This window comes from Piliocolobus tephrosceles, chromosome 4 (assembly GCF_002776525.5).
Source record: "Piliocolobus tephrosceles isolate RC106 chromosome 4, ASM277652v3, whole genome shotgun sequence".
NCBI classification, from domain to species: domain Eukaryota; kingdom Metazoa; phylum Chordata; class Mammalia; order Primates; family Cercopithecidae; genus Piliocolobus; species Piliocolobus tephrosceles.
Genome location: NC_045437.1, coordinates 93294606 through 93312041, shown reverse-complemented (window position 1 = coordinate 93312041; position 17436 = coordinate 93294606). Strand labels below are relative to the sequence as shown.

Sequence of the window (17436 nt, the reverse complement as noted above, 5' to 3'; positions counted from 1 at the left end):
ATCTTTGATTAGCAACTCAATGCAGTGTTTAAAAATTTAATTATTGTGGATGTCATTGAGCACAAATTAACAAGGGAAGGCTGTCAGGAATGAGATGCACTGTTGTTAGCAGCTCCTTTCCATTCACGAAATACAAGCACACGAATGAAGAATAACTTTGTTAGAAAAATAGGTTTTTCTAATTGCATGACAATGAAGCTCCTTAATATTTTGCAAAGACTAGATAAAGGAAAATTTTAAAACAATAAAACCTGCAACTACATATAGAATAAATGCTCAGCTACAGAAATCTAGGACGTGTGTGCTATATGTGATAATCATGATTATCAGCACCTTGTCTTTAGCCTCCTCAATATGCTTCCTCCTTCCTGCCTCCACACATGCACCTGCACACACTGATGATCCAAATGGAAAACTGGTGTGTTTCCCATTGACTGCCTTGATAAGAGGTTTAAAACTCCTTTTAAAAGACTGGAAGGGCTCAAGCCTGTAATCCCAGCACTTTGGGAGGCCGAGACGGGCGGCCGAGGTCAGGAGATGGAGACCATCCTGGTTAATACGGTGAAACCCCGTCTCTACTAAAAAAAAAAATACAAAAAACTAGCCGGGCGAGGTGGCGGGCACCTGTAGTCCCAGCTACTTGGGAGGCTGAGGCAGGAGAATGGCGTGAACCCGGGAGGCAGAGCTTGCAGTGAGCTGACATCCGGCCACTGCACTCCAGCCTGGGTGACAGAGCAAGACTCCGTCTCAAAAAAATAAAAAATAAAAGAAAAAAAAAAAAAGACTGGAAGGAAGCAAGCATTTCAATAAAATGCCCTATTCTATTTACAAGTGTACCAGATGATTATAAGGGAAGCATTCTGGGACTCACTGAGGATCCTTAAAACTGGTATCCTTCCAAGGCCTCTGTCAGTCACTCTCTGGGGTAAAGTGGTATGTTTGTCGGGAGCTCAGCTCAGTTGAGCTGAGCTGTCAGGTATGGAGTAGCCTATTAATGCAACAAGCCAAAAACGAAAGCATTGAGCCTTTAGTCACTTACTGCTATGATATAAGCAAGAGTCTGAAACCGGAGAAAACGCTGACTCGCCCTGTTCCTGGCATACTGGTTGAGTGGCTCAGCACGGACATGAGGGTCATCTCACTGTTGAGGGAGTCCTGAACAAAAGACTCTGGCAATTTTATGGCCTCTGAGATGTGAGCCAGAGAGAGACCAAGAGAGTACGGGAGTGGAGAAGCACCAGGCACTGAGTCCGAGTGAAGAAAGTGTCTGGATGTTTCCCCTCCTCTATCCACGAGGAGGCCTGACCGAGGGACCTAGAAAGACTCTCACCAGCTAGGAATATCAATATGGAAAGAACATGAGGGGCCAGGGGGCCTGCAGCCTTCAGGGGAACTCCTCTCAGAGGCTGTGAGCCACCAGCTGTGCACTGTGTCTACGTGGGGAGGGCAGCTTCCCCGTGTGTCATGCCAGGTAAAACCTTTGAAATCACCTATGGTCAGGCCCAAAAAATCACACACAGTTTTTAACTAGCAGCCAGACTCTTCAGTGTTTAGGAATGTCCACTGCCTCTTTCTTGTCACAGGGGATTACTGAGCCAGTACATGATGGGCTCTGGGGAGAAGGCAGCAAAGTGAGCCAGACTCCCCTGATGATTGTTCTCCAACCAAGTGCTGAGACAGGAACCTTGAGGAGTAAAAACTGGGGCATCTACTTATTACATAATGCTTGATTGGCTTCAGGGAACAATACAGGTCTCAAAGTCAAGGAAAAGTTTCAGAATCTGACTGATGACTGGGAGCAATATGTTTTAAAATTATATTTGGGGCTAGTTAGCACTTAGGCATGTTCGGTCTCTGAACCAACCATATCTTCTTAGCATATACCCTGTGCCCAGCATTCTTCTGGGTGTTACACATCAGAGAACAAGATAGATAAAGATCTCACCACTTCTCATGGTTAAATTAGAACCAGGGAGACAGACATTAATAAAACACAGTACAAATGAGTTTCCCACATGTTAGAAGCCTATAACTGCAATGGAAGGAGAACATGCACATATAGCAGAATAAGAGAGCTTGGGAGCATGTAGGAGAGTGGAAATTTTAAATATGTTGATCAACGAAGGCCTCCTCATAGTATAATAGATCCTACAATCCCTTATATCTCTGATTTATCTTTAGAGTGTTCTAAATTAATCTTACTAAGACTTATGATTTTACTATTTCCTTGCTCAAAAATTCTCCCTGATTCCCATTGCCCAAAGGATAAAGTATAAAATCCCTTTCTGGCATGCAAGGTTCTCATCGCTCTGGCTCGGTACTCCTCACTGCCTCTCCCCTGCCCCAGTAAACCAGGCTGTCATCTGGCCACACCTGTACTGTCCCATTTTGGTGCCTTTGCTCTAGTGGACTTCTTCTCTATCTCCACTTCTCAACACTCTACCCGCTGTCAAAGTCCACCTCAAATATTTCTCCCCCACATAGTTTTCCTACATCCTTCTATTCCATGGAAGTTCTTTCTACTCTATACTCCCGCAACACATTAAGCCATGGATATAGCACTCACCAGATAGAATTATAAAAAGACTTAATTATTTTTACTGGATTGTAAACTTCTTAAAGACAAGAACCCCATCCTTGAATATCCCCACAGTATTAGCACAGTGCCTTGCAAGAGTGAGCACAAATAGCTAAGAGTTTCTTGACACTTTTGATAAGAAAAAGGCAATACATGTTTACAGCAGGTAGCCAGTCTGTGTCTTTAACATCTCACTCTTCCTAAGAAGGAAGTCAAGGCCTCATCTGTGGGTTCATAATGCTGAAAGTGCTAAGGCTTTTAATGGACAGAATGAGGCTGGAGGGGGTAAAGAAAGTGTTACCATTATAAAATGTTTGCTCAGTTAAATGGAAGTAATTAGAAATTAAGGACAAAGTTTTATACTTCTATATTGCTGAGGACTGAATTTTACTCATAGTAAAAGCTTATATGCTATGGAGAGAAGTCATAACTTACATGTTACAGGGAGAAGTTTTCAGCACTGTATTTTGAATTCTGAATGAAAAGATGTATAAACAGTAATAGACCCTAGAATAATAGAACTACAATAGCAAAATGCACTTCATAATCCCTGAATGGAGATGCTTATTGTTAGCACTTGCTTTTGCAAGGAAACTTCATTTCTCTCTGAAAGACACTTTGGGTCACTTCCCCTCCAGCCCAAATCTCACCTGGCGAGATATGCAGCACCTGGTTGTCTGGACCTCTGAGTATGACCCGCTGGCCAATAACCCTGGATGGAAAAAGAATGGAGCAGGCTTGATGGTGAATAGTCGATTTGGATTTGGCTTGCTAAATGCCAAAGCTCTGGTGGATTTAGCTGATCCCACGACTTGGAGGAGTGTGCCTGAGAAGAAAGAGTGTGTTGTAAAGGACAACGACTTTGAGCCCAGGTAAATATCTCCTGGAATTTTAAACACATGTGTGCTCGTGGCACAATTTCATTACTGTGTTTGCCATTCTGCCTATTTTTTCTTGTACCCACCCTTCTGAAGTAGATGGAGGTGGAGTTTTCTAGTGTTCTCTGTAGGTCTCCATGGGGATTCACTGAGACCAAAGCTCTAGAAACCATGTTAACACATTTGCATTTTCCCCTTGTAGTCCACCTACCACACAGCACCCAGTCTAAGATGCATCATTGTTTCATTGTCAATTAAACTGTGATCAACCAACCATCAGCTTTAAGATTCATTCTAAATTCAATGTTTAACTATTTTTTAAAATGCATCTTAGGGTTGATGAAATGCAGTACTTGCCAACCAGTTTTACCCAAAATCTGCTTGCAAAATCACCTTGCTTCATGCCACAGTACTGTGTGATTCATGGGTTTTCTTCCATGAAGGATTCTTTGTCATACACTTACATAGACTCCCTCTTGCACACCACATCTTGTCACAGAAGAAATTTCTGCTATGAGTGTTTTGTAATTTCTATCAAGGCAATAAAAATAATACTGAAGACCCACTCACACAAAACATCCAAGGATGGGAGACTTGGGGCATACTTCAGAAAGCCTTCTAGATAAAATTTTTTTCTTAAGTGGGTCTCTTTGACGGGTCTACAATAAATCTGCCTGAATTTGACTCCACAGCAAATAGCATTGTATTTAAGTATTAGTGTCCCTTACCATTTTCTTTGCATTAAATTCATGTATACCTAATTCTGAATTGGGTTCTACACATCACAGGGAGTGACAAAAAGCTTAGTTGATCTAGTCAAGATTGACGTGTACAGATATGCATAAAATGCAAGGAAGTTTGGATATACTTTATTCAATGCTCATTCTTTAATGTATTTAGAGCCCTGAAAGCTAATGGAGAAGTTATCATTGAAATTCCAACAAAAGCTTGTGAAGGACAAGAAAATGCCATCAAGTCCCTGGAGCATGTGCAATTTGAAGCAACAATTGAATATTCCCGAAGAGGAGACCTTCAAGTCACACTTACTTCTGCTGCTGGTAAATTAAAAGAAAAATGTTCTAAGCCATTTAAATTTTTAAGTGTAAGTTGAATAATTCAAATAACTGATTGCTTTTGTTTGTTCTTAGAACAAAGTCTCCTAATAGATATTTTCAGGTCTTAAAAAAATGCTTATTTTTTCCTTTTTCTTGGTGTTAGATCTCCCTCTGCCCTGCCCATTCCCACTGATCCTTTGATAAGCAGAGAATGAGGCCCATTCAGATAATGCCAATTATTATAGTTTTCTGAAGTCATGCATTTTCAAACTGTGTTTACTTTTCCATTTTACTGACCTATCACTTTTCTCTTAGATAACAAATTAGTGAAAGTTACTCTGATAATTAATCAAACTCACGGATATATCCAAAACATACAAGGAGTCCGTTGAAAACTGGGAATTCAGATCCATTAGAGGAGATTCAGAAGATTAACAAATTTACCATAGTAACATGAATAAGGCCATTTTATATGCTATACGGACGCTTGCTTTTTCCTGCAAGGGCACTAATTCAGATAAGATAGTGGATGGGAAAGGACTCATGAACCATAAGCCATAATCTAACTAGGAGGAGCAGTCCCAATACTTCTTTATGTTTTAGTAGGACTCAACTGACTAAATTTGGTTTCTGTGGGTGTATGTGAGGAAAGATGAGCTATCTCTACCATCTTCCTCCTGAATGTTAACTGCTAGAGGTTTGGAATAGGCTCTGTTAATTTTGAAGTTATGCTTTCTAGATGTATTGGAATTAACCTGAAATATTGGTGGTACACTTTTTAAATTGATAGACCTACAGTTATTTAACCCTTCCACATGAAACTATTATTAATTGATCTAGAGAGGGCTTGGACTTGAAAATTTACAGGTAATCTTGTCTTTTAATATAAGAGATTGTTAAATTAATATATCTTTAAGGAATTAATTACTATATTAATTAAATAATTATGATTATTAATGATTATATAATTAATAATTTTTATGTCTAAATCATTATGGAGTCAGGCACCTACTAAATTTTCAAGATTTCCTCTCACACTTCAGAAATGATAGTTTCATTAAAATATTTTTAGACTTTTGACTCTCTTCTTTAATTCAATGTGTAAATGTAGTTTGCTGAGTTTTCCTTATTTAAATAAACCTTAGTCAACGTATTCATTCATGCATTATTTTTCCACAATATTTATTGAGGCAAATAATATTATTCATTATTATATATGCCAGGCAATGTGCAAAGTACTATAAATAAAAACATCATATTTTTTCCTTGTGAGTGTCTCTATCCTGGTCTTATACTGAAAGAAAAGTAGGAGAACTCATCTTTTTCAGCTTTTATTTTCAGTTATCAGATGCTAGAGTGTATCCTACTGTCAGAACTATTAGGACATTCATTAAACTTGTATTTGTTTCATAGGAACTAGCACTGTGCTGTTGGCTGAAAGAGAACGGGATACATCTCCTAATGGCTTTAAGAATTGGGACTTCATGTCTGTTCATACATGGGGAGAGAACCCTATGGGTACTTGGACTTTGCGAATTACAGATATGGTAAGTGTGAATGAGAGGATGAAAAAACATAACTTACTTTTAAACACTTTGAAGCACTTTTAAGGTTGATTTCATCATTAATTAGGGCCCTGAAGAATTATACCCCTTCTTAGTAGAAGTAAGGGAAAAGTAGATGTTTCAAGCCCTGACAGTTTGGTTATGTAGATAATATTCAAAAAGGAAGATTAGGCACCAGCCATACTATAAGAGGGGAAAAAACACTTATATAAACAATGTGACAGACTGTGGGACAAAGCCAGGGGTTCCCAGGTCTGCATGCAGCCAGCCATCTGACCTATTCAGCCAACAAAACCAACCATATTCACAAAGATGCTTAAATGTTCAGACCAACTTTGGTGTGACATTCTGCCAGGATCACATCTTAAAGGCACAGTTACAATTATTCTGCAGTAGCTATTTAGACGTACCTTAATGTTTGGAGAGATATCTTATTTAATGTGACTTTTTAAAATAGTTTTAGTCATGAAACAAACCGAAAAGCATTTCTCATTTCTTTTTCATTCTGTTTACTAACATTCTTTGACATCCTTCTGTAATTTTAGGACACAGTCACAAAAATGAAAGGACAGAGCAAAAGTTAGAAAAAAGCCAAATATAGCTTAATTATTTATTTTTGCATCATTTCTCCAACATTCTCTGTAGGTGAGAATATAAATGAATAATGTTTTGGCTCTGAGTTATTCTGAGACAAAGGTGTAATAAATATCAGCAGTGTAGAATTATATGCCTAAATAAGTTATTTTTTTTTTTTTTTTGAGACGGAGTCTTGCTCTGTCACCCAGGCTGGAGTGCCGTGGTACAATCTCAGCTCACTGCAACCTCCGCCTGTTGGGTTCAAGTGATTCTCCTGCCTCAGCCTCCTGACTAGCTGGAATTACAGGCACCCACCACCATGCTTGGCTAATTTTTGTATTTTTACTAGAGATGGGGTTTCACCATGTTGGCTAGGCTGGTCTCAAGCTCCTCACCTCAGGTGATTTACCCGCCTCGGCCTCCCAAAGTGCTGGGATTACAGGCGTGAGTCACCACACCCAGCCTAGATAACTTTATGAAAAGAAATTATTTAAAGTTCCTGGAGATATCAACTAAATTAATACAAATTCTATAGTCATTTGTTACATTTTTTCTCTGAGGATAGCTTTCTCCTAAAGACTGCTAAAATTTTGATTTAGAAATGGAAGTTGTAAAATGTCCTGCTCTCATAGAGCAAAAAAAAAAAAAAATATATTCTTAGTATATGGGCCTGTTCTTGAACTTGGCCTCTATTCTTCAGTTCAATTTCACCATCAGAAAACTAAGAAAATCTATTTACCAGTGTGGGATTTATTTCATGTCAAGCCTGCAAAATCTGACCTTACACTTCTAGATTTTTAAAGATATTTTAGATTTTAACACATTATTTATAATTGTTGAACCTCTGAAAATTATGACTATTCCCACAAATATACATTTTTTTGTAACTGTATTTATATACCTCTTTCATTTATTGTATTTTTTGTCATTGAACTTTATAGACCTCTTTTATATATATATATAAAATGTGTATTATATATATAATGTGTGTGTGTGTATATATATATACACACACACACACACACACACACTTTAAGTTCTGGGATACATGTGCAGAATGTGCAGGTTTGTTACATAGGTATATGTGTGCCATGGTGGTTTACTGCAACCATTAACCAGTCATCTACATTAGATATTTCTCCTGATGCTATCCCTCCCTTTGCCCCCCACCCCCTGACAGGCCTCGTTGTGTGATGTTCCCCTCCCTGTGCCCATGTGTTCTCATTGTTCAACTCCCACTTATGAGTGAAAACATGCAGTGTTTGGTTTTCTGTTCCTGTGTTGTTTTGCTGAGAATGATGGTTTCCAGCTTTATCCATGTACCTGCAAAGGACATGAACTCACTCTTTTTTATAGCTGCATAGAATTCCACGGTGCATATGTGCCACACAATTTTTAAGGGCTTATTAATGCTGGAGGTTGTTTGTAATACTCCATAGAGGCTGAATTTTTCCCCAGTGGAATGTTTCTATAAGTTGATAATTGGGAAATATAATTATATTTATAGAAGATACAGTCAGCTTTTCAAGAAAACATCCAATATGGAAAAGAAGATTTACATAGAGAGTTCTGATTTTTAAATTAAATGTTTGATTATGAAGCAATCAGTTTTTAAATAGTTGAACCTACAAATTGTCAGTTTTTATAGCAAGAGTGAATCCAATGATTTCTTTCACATGAAATGCACAGAATCTTAAAATTAGATTTTTACAATGAAACCCTTCTTAGCTATTTTGAATGAGTTTGCTTTATATTATCCAAAACACATACTAAATATAGGTGTGCTTATTTGTTAGTCTGGAAGAATTCAAAATGAAGGGAGAATTGTGAACTGGAAGCTGATTTTGCATGGGACCTCTTCTCAGCCAGAGCATATGAAGCAGCCTCGTGTGTACACGTCCTACAACACGGTTCAGAATGACAGAAGAGGGGTGGAGAAGATGGTGGATCCGGGGGAGGTCTGTCTGACTCTGTTCTTGGCATGTTCTCTTTTAAACTGGTGCAGACAATGTAGCCAGTGAAGCTGCACCCAACTTCCAAGCAGGAAATAAGTCAAACATGGATGGGGAGGCAAAGAAGTGACAGTGGTAAACTATTTTTTTCCATAGGATAAAACTGTATTTTTTTCATTTGATATTTTATCCAGAACTTAGAAATCACAGTTAATGAATTCAAAATTATTAAATTTCCTAAAATGAATTTTCCCCACTTTTGACAGATATCCAATGGAAAAAAAAAAAAGTTGTCTTTATGCACAATCACTGTATCTAACATCTGTATTGCACTTTGTTTTTAAGCATTTTCCACATTGTCTCATTAACCTATAATCCCTATAACCTAGGAAGGATAGACATTCATGTATCCATTTTGCAGAAAGAAAAACAAGGCTCAAATGGCCAAATCAGGTAGGCTTCTTTTTATTAATTCATTAACTGACACTTCTTGGCTACACCAAGGAGAATGATAGATCACACTTTTTCTCAAAAAATTGCTGAGGATAGCTAAAGTAAGTCGTTCACATTCCTGGGTCTCAGCCTGCTGTGGCTCCTGGCTTCCTTCTTTCAGTTGGTGGGAAAACCCCACATTTTCTTTGTCTCTATATCCCAGCATCTAGCACAGTGCCTCAGGTGTAACAGGTAGGTTTTCAGAATTTTCAGAACACCCTGCTCTGAATAGGTCCAGCTCTGAGCTGGGTGTTTTGAAGATACAGAGACAAAGTAGCTATTCAAGAAACTTATACATGAACTGTGAAGGCCTCAGCTTGAATTCTAGTCCCATCTATATTCTTCAAAGCAGCTTCCCTTCAGGACCTGTGTCCTGAGTACTTTTCTTCACAGTCTGGGAAGCAGGTTAACCTTGAGAGTGTTTCTCACTCTGAGATTCCTTAAGGAGCATTAACAGGACCCTTCTGTTCTGTTGTTATAATATTGAAACCCTTCCACAGCAGTTGACCAAGGGTTGCTTCTCTGAGCTCTCAGGCTTCCTGCTCCCCAGCCGAGCACCTCAGTCTCTCCCCTGACCACTTCTTACAACTCAGTGACTAAAAGGGTAGTTCTGAAAGCAGGTGCCTCCAGGAAGGCACTCCCATGCTACCGCAACTGGTGGGTGCCTCCTATATGAATTGTTAGGTATTTTGATATCCTCTGCTTCCCAAAATGGATTCCATGACATCAGGCTGACAAGTGAAGAAAACCAACATGTACTGAGTACTTACCTATACTGTCTCATCCAGTCTTCAAAACCACCACAAATTGAGGTACTCTTATTCCACCTGACAAGTGAAGTGGAGGGAGATTTAAAAGGTTGCTAAAGGTACCCCAGATGTTAGGCAAAGGAGGGTTGAAGCCCAAGTTCATCTGGCTCCCAGTCTTGAACTCTCTCCCCTCCCCTCATTGTCTCTCAAGCAGCAGGCGGTGGTCCTGTGCTAGGGTTGCACCTAGCTTTCCTGGCCCTAAATAATGAACCTTCTTCCCTTTGTGGATGGCATTCTGTGTTTCAGGAGCAGCCCACACAAGAGAACACCCTGGTGTCCAAAAGCCCTAGCAGCAGCAGCGTAGGGGGCCGGAGGGATGAGCTGGAGGAGGGAGCCCCTTCCGAGGCCATGCTGCGACTCCTACAAAGTGCTTTCAGTAAAAACTCGCCGCCAAAGCAACCACCAAAGAAGTCCCCAAGTGCAAAGCTCAACATCCCTTATGAAAACTTCTATGAAGCCCTGGAAAAGCTGAACAAACCTTCCCAGCTTAAAGACTCTGAAGACAGTCTCTATAATGACTATGTTGATGTTTTTTATAACACTAAACCTTACAAGCACAGAGATGACCGGCTGCTTCAAGCTCTGGTGGACATTCTGAATGAGGAAAATTAAAACAAGTGTGTGGTCCCAATTTGGAAATATTCATGCTTCTTCCTTACCCTGAAATTTTGCCTGTGTCTGAAGTGGTTGTTTTGTCATGAATTCTTATGCTTATAATATCCTTTGTGGTACCTTTTCTTTTTCTCCCTAAAATGTACATGTGAAGGGGATGAGCTCAAGCAGGAAGTTCAACTTCCAGAATTGATCACAGGTATTTCAAAACACGTCTTTCCTGTCTGCACAAGTGAAGTGTTTTGTTCTTTCTGGAGTCACAGTTGACAAAAAGCTCTTACACTACATTAGAACACTGCATTAGAGCCCATTTCAATTTTCAAAAGAAAAGGCAAAACTTGGGATGTCAATTAATTTGAAAATAATCTGCAAAGAAGGAGAAGGAGACAGAAACTGTTTCTGTTGCTTGTTTCCTGTCTTGTCCATGTGGTTCTTCAAATTTTGATGCCAAGACAGTATTTGGTAAATCTAATGAAGGAGTTCGCTGTAAGACTCATTCCCTAGATCTTTCTATTCTAAACTGTCACTCATTCCTGTAGTCAAAATCTGGTCATGTTGGGCAAAAGCTGGATTATTTAGATCTAGAAACAGACCTTGAAATCTGAATGCTCTGGTCTGAGCAATTTTGGAACATTCTTCTTTGCCTGGTGCACCGTGTCTGTGGTGCCAGAGGCGTCTGTGAACCCAGAGGCGGCTATGACTCGTGCTGCATGCCTGGTCTTTCCTCTATTTCTCCTTCTTCTGAAAGTTTTCTATACCTGTCTCCTTTCTCAGCCACAAAATAAATGTTGGGAGAAATGATTTATATCACTTTCCCAGAAAAAAATCTTACACTTGGGACTTGGCAAATTCCTAGTCACAATTTTTTCAACAATAACAGGAAACCACTCATCATATGGAGACCTAATGTAATAACAGAAAAATACTCATAATAGGGAGAAACCATGAGAAGTTTTGTTTTTGTTCTTGTTTTTTTTCCAACTGTGTTCATTAGAACAGGGTGTCCTAGGTCATTGAAACTGAATGTTTATTCCTTGATACTAAAAGATCTTCTCCAATCCTAACACTGATAGTGTTCAAATTCTCATCAAATTGCTCCTAAGTTTCAAATCAGAAGACAGAAACTGGCAGGCTATGGACCTTAAATGTCCCTCAGGTAGATTTTGTTTGGTACGCAGAATGTTTTTAAAATGTGAGTGGTTATTGAAAATATGATGTTTCACATAAAACCTGATTCTCGGACCCATCTTTGCTCATGGCAACAGTTAGCGGGAGCTGAGTAGCAGCTGCCTGATTAGATGAGCTCTGGGTCTCCTTGGCATCCTGCTCCATGCTACCTAGAACAGGCACTTGATTCCTTGCTGGACAGTATCCAATAGGCATTTGATTTTGCCCACTACTACACTAAGTGAATGTGTACAAAGTCTAAACGAATTAGGAAAAAACAAACTACCCGCATCTTCTGTTAGGCAGGATCTCTACAATAATAATTATGAGTTTGCTTGTGTAATCTCACCTCACCTGGATGCTCACTAATACTAATTCATTTATTACTAACCTTCTAGCTTCCTTCTTTCAATATGCTCACAAAGTCTCCAGTCACCTACAATGCTGGCTTTCTCCCACTGAGTTTGCTGTTTGCAATTCTTCCGTGGAAGTTTGAACTTCATAAGGCCATTCATGGCATTGAACTGCTTCATGAAAAGAACACTAGAGTCTGTCATTTGCTTTGGTTTGAAGTATGGTTGGTAACACAAACTTTCACCTGCTCTTCTACCACTTGAATTGGTGTAGAACGAGGGTGTTTCCAGAGCAATGCCCATAATGCTTAGAGAATGTTCTCCTAAAAGACTTGCAGAATCACTCTGTCCTTGGAAGTTTCATATATTGTTTGATATAAAGTGTTAGATATGATTTCCAATATTGGAGCATATCAAAAAGTATTAAAACCAAAAAGGACCAGAGGATTCATAGATTGGCCCAGAGAGACCAATAAATGAAAGAGTTAGTATTAAAACTCATCATTTTTCCATTCCCAATCTAGTGCTAGATGTATAAATCTTTCTTTTTGATTCTTCCTAACAAAATATTTTCTGGGTTAAAAACCCCAACCAACTATTGGGTTGTAGCCAAAGGTTCACTCTGAAGAAGCTTTAATATTTAAATAAAATCATATTGACTGTTTCCAACCTGGAGTATAATATTCAGATATAAAACAGTTTTGTCAGTCTTTCTTAGTGTGTGTGTGGATTTTTGTGAAAATGTAAAAGAGGAAACTTATATACTATTTCCCTTGAAATTTTAAACTATATTTTCTTTACAGGTATTTATAATATGCCAATGCTTTTATCAAACAGAATTTTAAAGAGCATAATAAATTATATTAAAGAACCGAAAGTTTTCCTGAGAATAAGAAAGTTTCATCCAATAAAATATTTTTGAAAGGCATGTTCCTCTGTCAATGAAAACAAGTACATGTATGTGTTGTGATATTAAAAGTGACATTTGTCTAATAGCCTAATACAACATGTAGCCGAGTTTAACATGTGTGGTCTTGGTATTCTTAAGGGAACTTCCACATTATACATTTGATGTATTGACCAGAATATGTAAAATATGCTTATAAATCAGAAAAATAAATTGTTTCTAAGTCAAAAGAAAAAAGCTCATGTTTCCACCACAAACAAGATCTCCCTCTTTTATTGTGTTTCCTAAATGGACTATACAAAAGAAAAGCTGAAAGTTTACCTTAAGGAGTTAGCTCCTTTTTAGGAAATTGGGCTTTCTAGGAGTCAATTTAAGAATCTACCTGAACAAGGTGTGTTTTATTTTCCTCTCTAGCCCATCCTTCACTTTCTTGGCAACATGCAGAGCTTGTATGAATGAGCCTGAACTGAAATGTTGAGAAATGAACTACTATCTAAACTAAACTAAAGGGACTTACTACCTGTAAGAGAAATGATTTCCAACAGTTCACCAAATACAACTTAGTTTACAGGCCACAGGAAAGCAGCTAAGTGTGAAATTCTTCCCAGAGGTTCTCTCATTAGAACCCTCAAAGTCCTAACTTTTTATTTTTCTGCAGTCTCACTCTTTTGCCCAGACTGGAGTGCAATGGTATGATCATGGCTCACTGCAGCCTCCACATCCCAGGCTCAAACAATCCTTCCACCTCAGCCTCCGTAGTAACTGGGACTCCAGGTGTGCACCGCCACGTCCAGCTAATTTTTTTGTAGAGACAGGTTTTGTCATGTTGCCCAGGCTGGTCTCAAACTTTTGGGCTAAGGTGATCCACCTGCCTCAGCCTCCCAAAGTGCTGGGATTACAAGCATCAGCTGCTGTGCCAGGTCCCAATTCCCAACTTTGATTTCTGAACTTCAGGCCCACGTCTCTCTCTTGCTTCAAACTTCCATTCCCGGAATTTCGACCCACCATCTCAGAATCTGACCTTTCTCCCCTTGGGGACTGGTTTTTCCCCATTATCCATTCTTTTGTCCTAAGTCACAATTATTCATTCACACTAGAATGATCTTTCAGAAATTCCAGAAGGACTTCTTTCCATCAGGATTAGTTGAAGATATATCTCTATTTTCGTTTCATCGATTAATCGATTGATTGATTGTACATATTTAAGGTCTACAATGTGATGTTGTGATATATAAATACATAGTGAAAGGATGATTACAGTCAAGCGAATTAACATATCCATTCCTCAGTTACCTTTTTTTCTTTTTTCTTTTGTAGTAAAAGCACCTAAACGCTAAGAAAACTCTTTAAGCAAATTTCCAGTATGTAATACATTTTTATTAACTATAGTCCTCATGCTGTACATCACATCGCTAGACTTTTATCCTACATAACTGCAACATTATACTATTTGACCTATATCTCCCTATTTCCCCCTACCTCTCCCACCCCACTGCAACCACCATTCTACTCTATGATTCTATTTGACTTTTTAAAAATTCCACATATAAGTGACATTATGCAGCATTTTTCTTTCTGTGTCTGGCTTATTTTTCTTAGCATAATATATTCTAGGTTCATCCATTTATTGCAAGTGGCAAGATCTCCTTTTAAAGGCTGAATTTCATATGTGTGTGTGTATATATATATACACACACATACATATATATATATATACAGAAATATATATGCAGAAATAGTCGTGTGTGTGTGTGTGTGTGTGTGTGTGTGTGTTTGTGTGTATATAAAACAATTTCCATAGATGGTCTCTACTTTCTTTTGAATGTCCATCTGGTAACTGTGGGAGTCACCATGTACATGCTGTGAGTACAAACACAAATACATGCACATGTACAAAGGATACACATTAATTATTAAATACAAGTTTAAACTCATGAGGAGGAAGAGAAATGCTTTCCAACTGCCTTGTAATTTGCAAGGCTATAGCATTCATATAAATGATTGTTTGAATTATCCACTCTCTTCCCTCTGCCCCTGTGGACAGAGTATACTTTCCTGGACCACTGATGTTGACCATGTAATCTACTTTGGCCAATGGAATATTAATGAATGTGAAGCAAGCAGAGGCCTCAAATGTGCTTGCACAGTTTGGCTTGGCTCTTGCTTTTCAGTGACCAATGCTATGAGGAGAGTGTGCCCCAGGAGCTACTGCCCCTTAAGCCTGGTTTCCAGAACAGATGTATATGAACCAGATGCAAATCAAAACCACATTCTGCAACCAAGCCCAGCCAACTCATAGCACGAAGCAGAGCCATGCTGAGGAGAACAGTCTAACTAGCCTGTATGTTGTTGCTGTATGTACATATTTTATAAGCATTACTCTATCATTAATGTGTCAGTAAAAGGAGGTGACTGAAATCATTATGTGCCCTTCATTCTCATGGCATGTGCCAGGGAGGCAGAGACCACTTTCCTGGTTTCTATACTGGTTCTCTCTACCATGCATGCCCCTTTCAGTCAATTTGCCTGGAATGCCATAAAGCACTTTCTCTCTCCTCCAGATCCATATGCACCCCATCTCTATACACCCCCATATTGAGAGTATCTTCATTAAATATGTATCTGAACAGGGACCCCCAATCTTAAAAGGAATTCTTGTTCTTAGAAGAGGATAGAAGAAAACATCCTCAAATTTCTTCCTGCAGGGTTGTCATGATTGATCCCTTCATTTCCCATATCCCTGTACCTAGCAGCCCCAGTGGCAGGTGATTTATAAACCTAGATGATGTCTCAGTGAGAGGAGAGTCGCCTTCGGCCTTAGTTCCGTCTTACATACTTTACAATACTTCTTGCATCATCACGTCTCCTATTCCAGGCACCACCAGGGCTCAGTCCCAAACTCATTCTTGGGGAGGGTCCAGTGCTCCCCACATATCATGGATAATTTTCAGTTCATAGTCACATTCATAGAAAAGAGTGTCATTTGAGTGTTCCATGGTAGGGTGCCTAATGTCAGTCTGTTTTGGATAAGAAAATGCTTATTGAATAGTATAAGTTTTGAGCCCAAAATGTTAAGAGAGATTTGTAATAATAAAGAAATGTATGGGCTGTTTCAATTCTCTTGCCAGAGAGAATTAGAAGGAAGAAAGCCCACCTGCGAGATCCTATCCATCCCATCAGGCCTCTCAGGGGTGGATCAAATCCATCTTGTTTATCTGAGCATCTAGGCCCTTGGCTCTAGTCATTCTTTACTAGCATTTACTAAACTCTCGTGACAGGAATGAATGGCCATGAACCTGCTGATGTTATTTTTACTTACAGAAACCAAAAAGGCACAAGCCTTAGCTTTTCTCAATCAGTTGCTGTAAATGATACTATTCTAAAATCATTAAAGGGCCAAAAATATCTGAAAATGTATTAACAAGTTAAAGGCTAGAGGTGTGGACTCTTGAGTCAGCCACAAATGAATCTGAATCCAGGCTCACCACCTTCTAACTATGTGCCATTGAGTGGGTTACCTCACCTTTCTGGGCCTTACTTACTCATCTACAACAATTAAGTCTACCTCTTACGCATTTGCTGTTAGGATTAAATAAGATAGTGCAGACAAGTAATTTAGTTTTTTTGTTTTTTGTTTTTGTTTTTTTTTTTGGGGTTTTTTTTTTTTTTTTTTTTTTTTTGAGATGGAGTTTTTCTCTGTTGCCCAGGCTGGAGTACAGTGGTGTGATCTCGGCTCACTACAGCCTCTATTTCCTGGGTTCAACTGATTCTCCTGTCTCAGCCTCCTGAGTAGCTGGGATTACAGGTGCCCAACTCCATGCTCAGCTAATTTTTGTATTTTTAGTTGAGACGAGGTTTCACCATGTTGGCCAGGCTGGTCTCAAACTCCCGGCCTCAAGTGATCTGCTCGCCTTGGCCTCACAAAGTGCTGGGATTACAGGTGTGAGCCACCATGGCTGGCAAAGTATGGTTTCTGTAGAAAGTAAAGATTCAGTAAATGTTAGTTTTTATTGTTTGTGAGATTGTTGTTTTTATTGTGGTGTCATGAAAACAAAATGGACTTTAGAACCAAAAAGATTTGAAATTGTAGCTCTTATCTGCAAATCCAATAAAAATGCAAGAATTGATGAAGAAGATAAAAATACTGTTAAATGTCTCTGGCTAAGATCATGTGGCCTCGTGAATTGTCATTCCAATGTGAACCTTCCTTTCCTAATGCCACATGGGAAATGGGTTAATCATCACCAGTGTAGACTGAACTGCAATGAGGAGTCCTTGAAGTGACAGTGAGACTCAAAAGGCAGTTCCCCAGGACTAAGGAAAGTGAGGGAAAAGAAGATATTGAATAAAGAAAATCATTGTTTAATTTTGTCTTACATCCAGGTGGTAAGGATTTCTCCTAACAACCAGAAAGAAATTGGAGTAGCAATTTTCAAACAAAAAAAAATTCTAAAGCATAGAGATGCCAATAACAATAAAAAACAGTTTCTTT

General features: G+C 38.9%; 1 protein-coding gene across 1 annotated transcript in view; it reads left to right on the top strand.

Moving 5' to 3' along the window:
- PCSK1 (proprotein convertase subtilisin/kexin type 1) overlaps positions 1-11335 on the top strand; it is a 40970-nt gene extending 29635 nt beyond the window's left edge. Inside the window, exons 10-14 of the mRNA XM_023212285.2 lie at positions 3217-3450; positions 4357-4514; positions 5925-6058; positions 8449-8610; positions 10152-11335. Coding sequence (XP_023068053.1) covers positions 3217-3450; positions 4357-4514; positions 5925-6058; positions 8449-8610; positions 10152-10517 — 1054 coding nt within the window. The 3' untranslated portion in view covers positions 10518-11335. The remainder of the gene's footprint in view (positions 1-3216; positions 3451-4356; positions 4515-5924; positions 6059-8448; positions 8611-10151) is intronic.
- The last annotated feature ends 6101 nt before the right edge of the window (positions 11336-17436 follow it).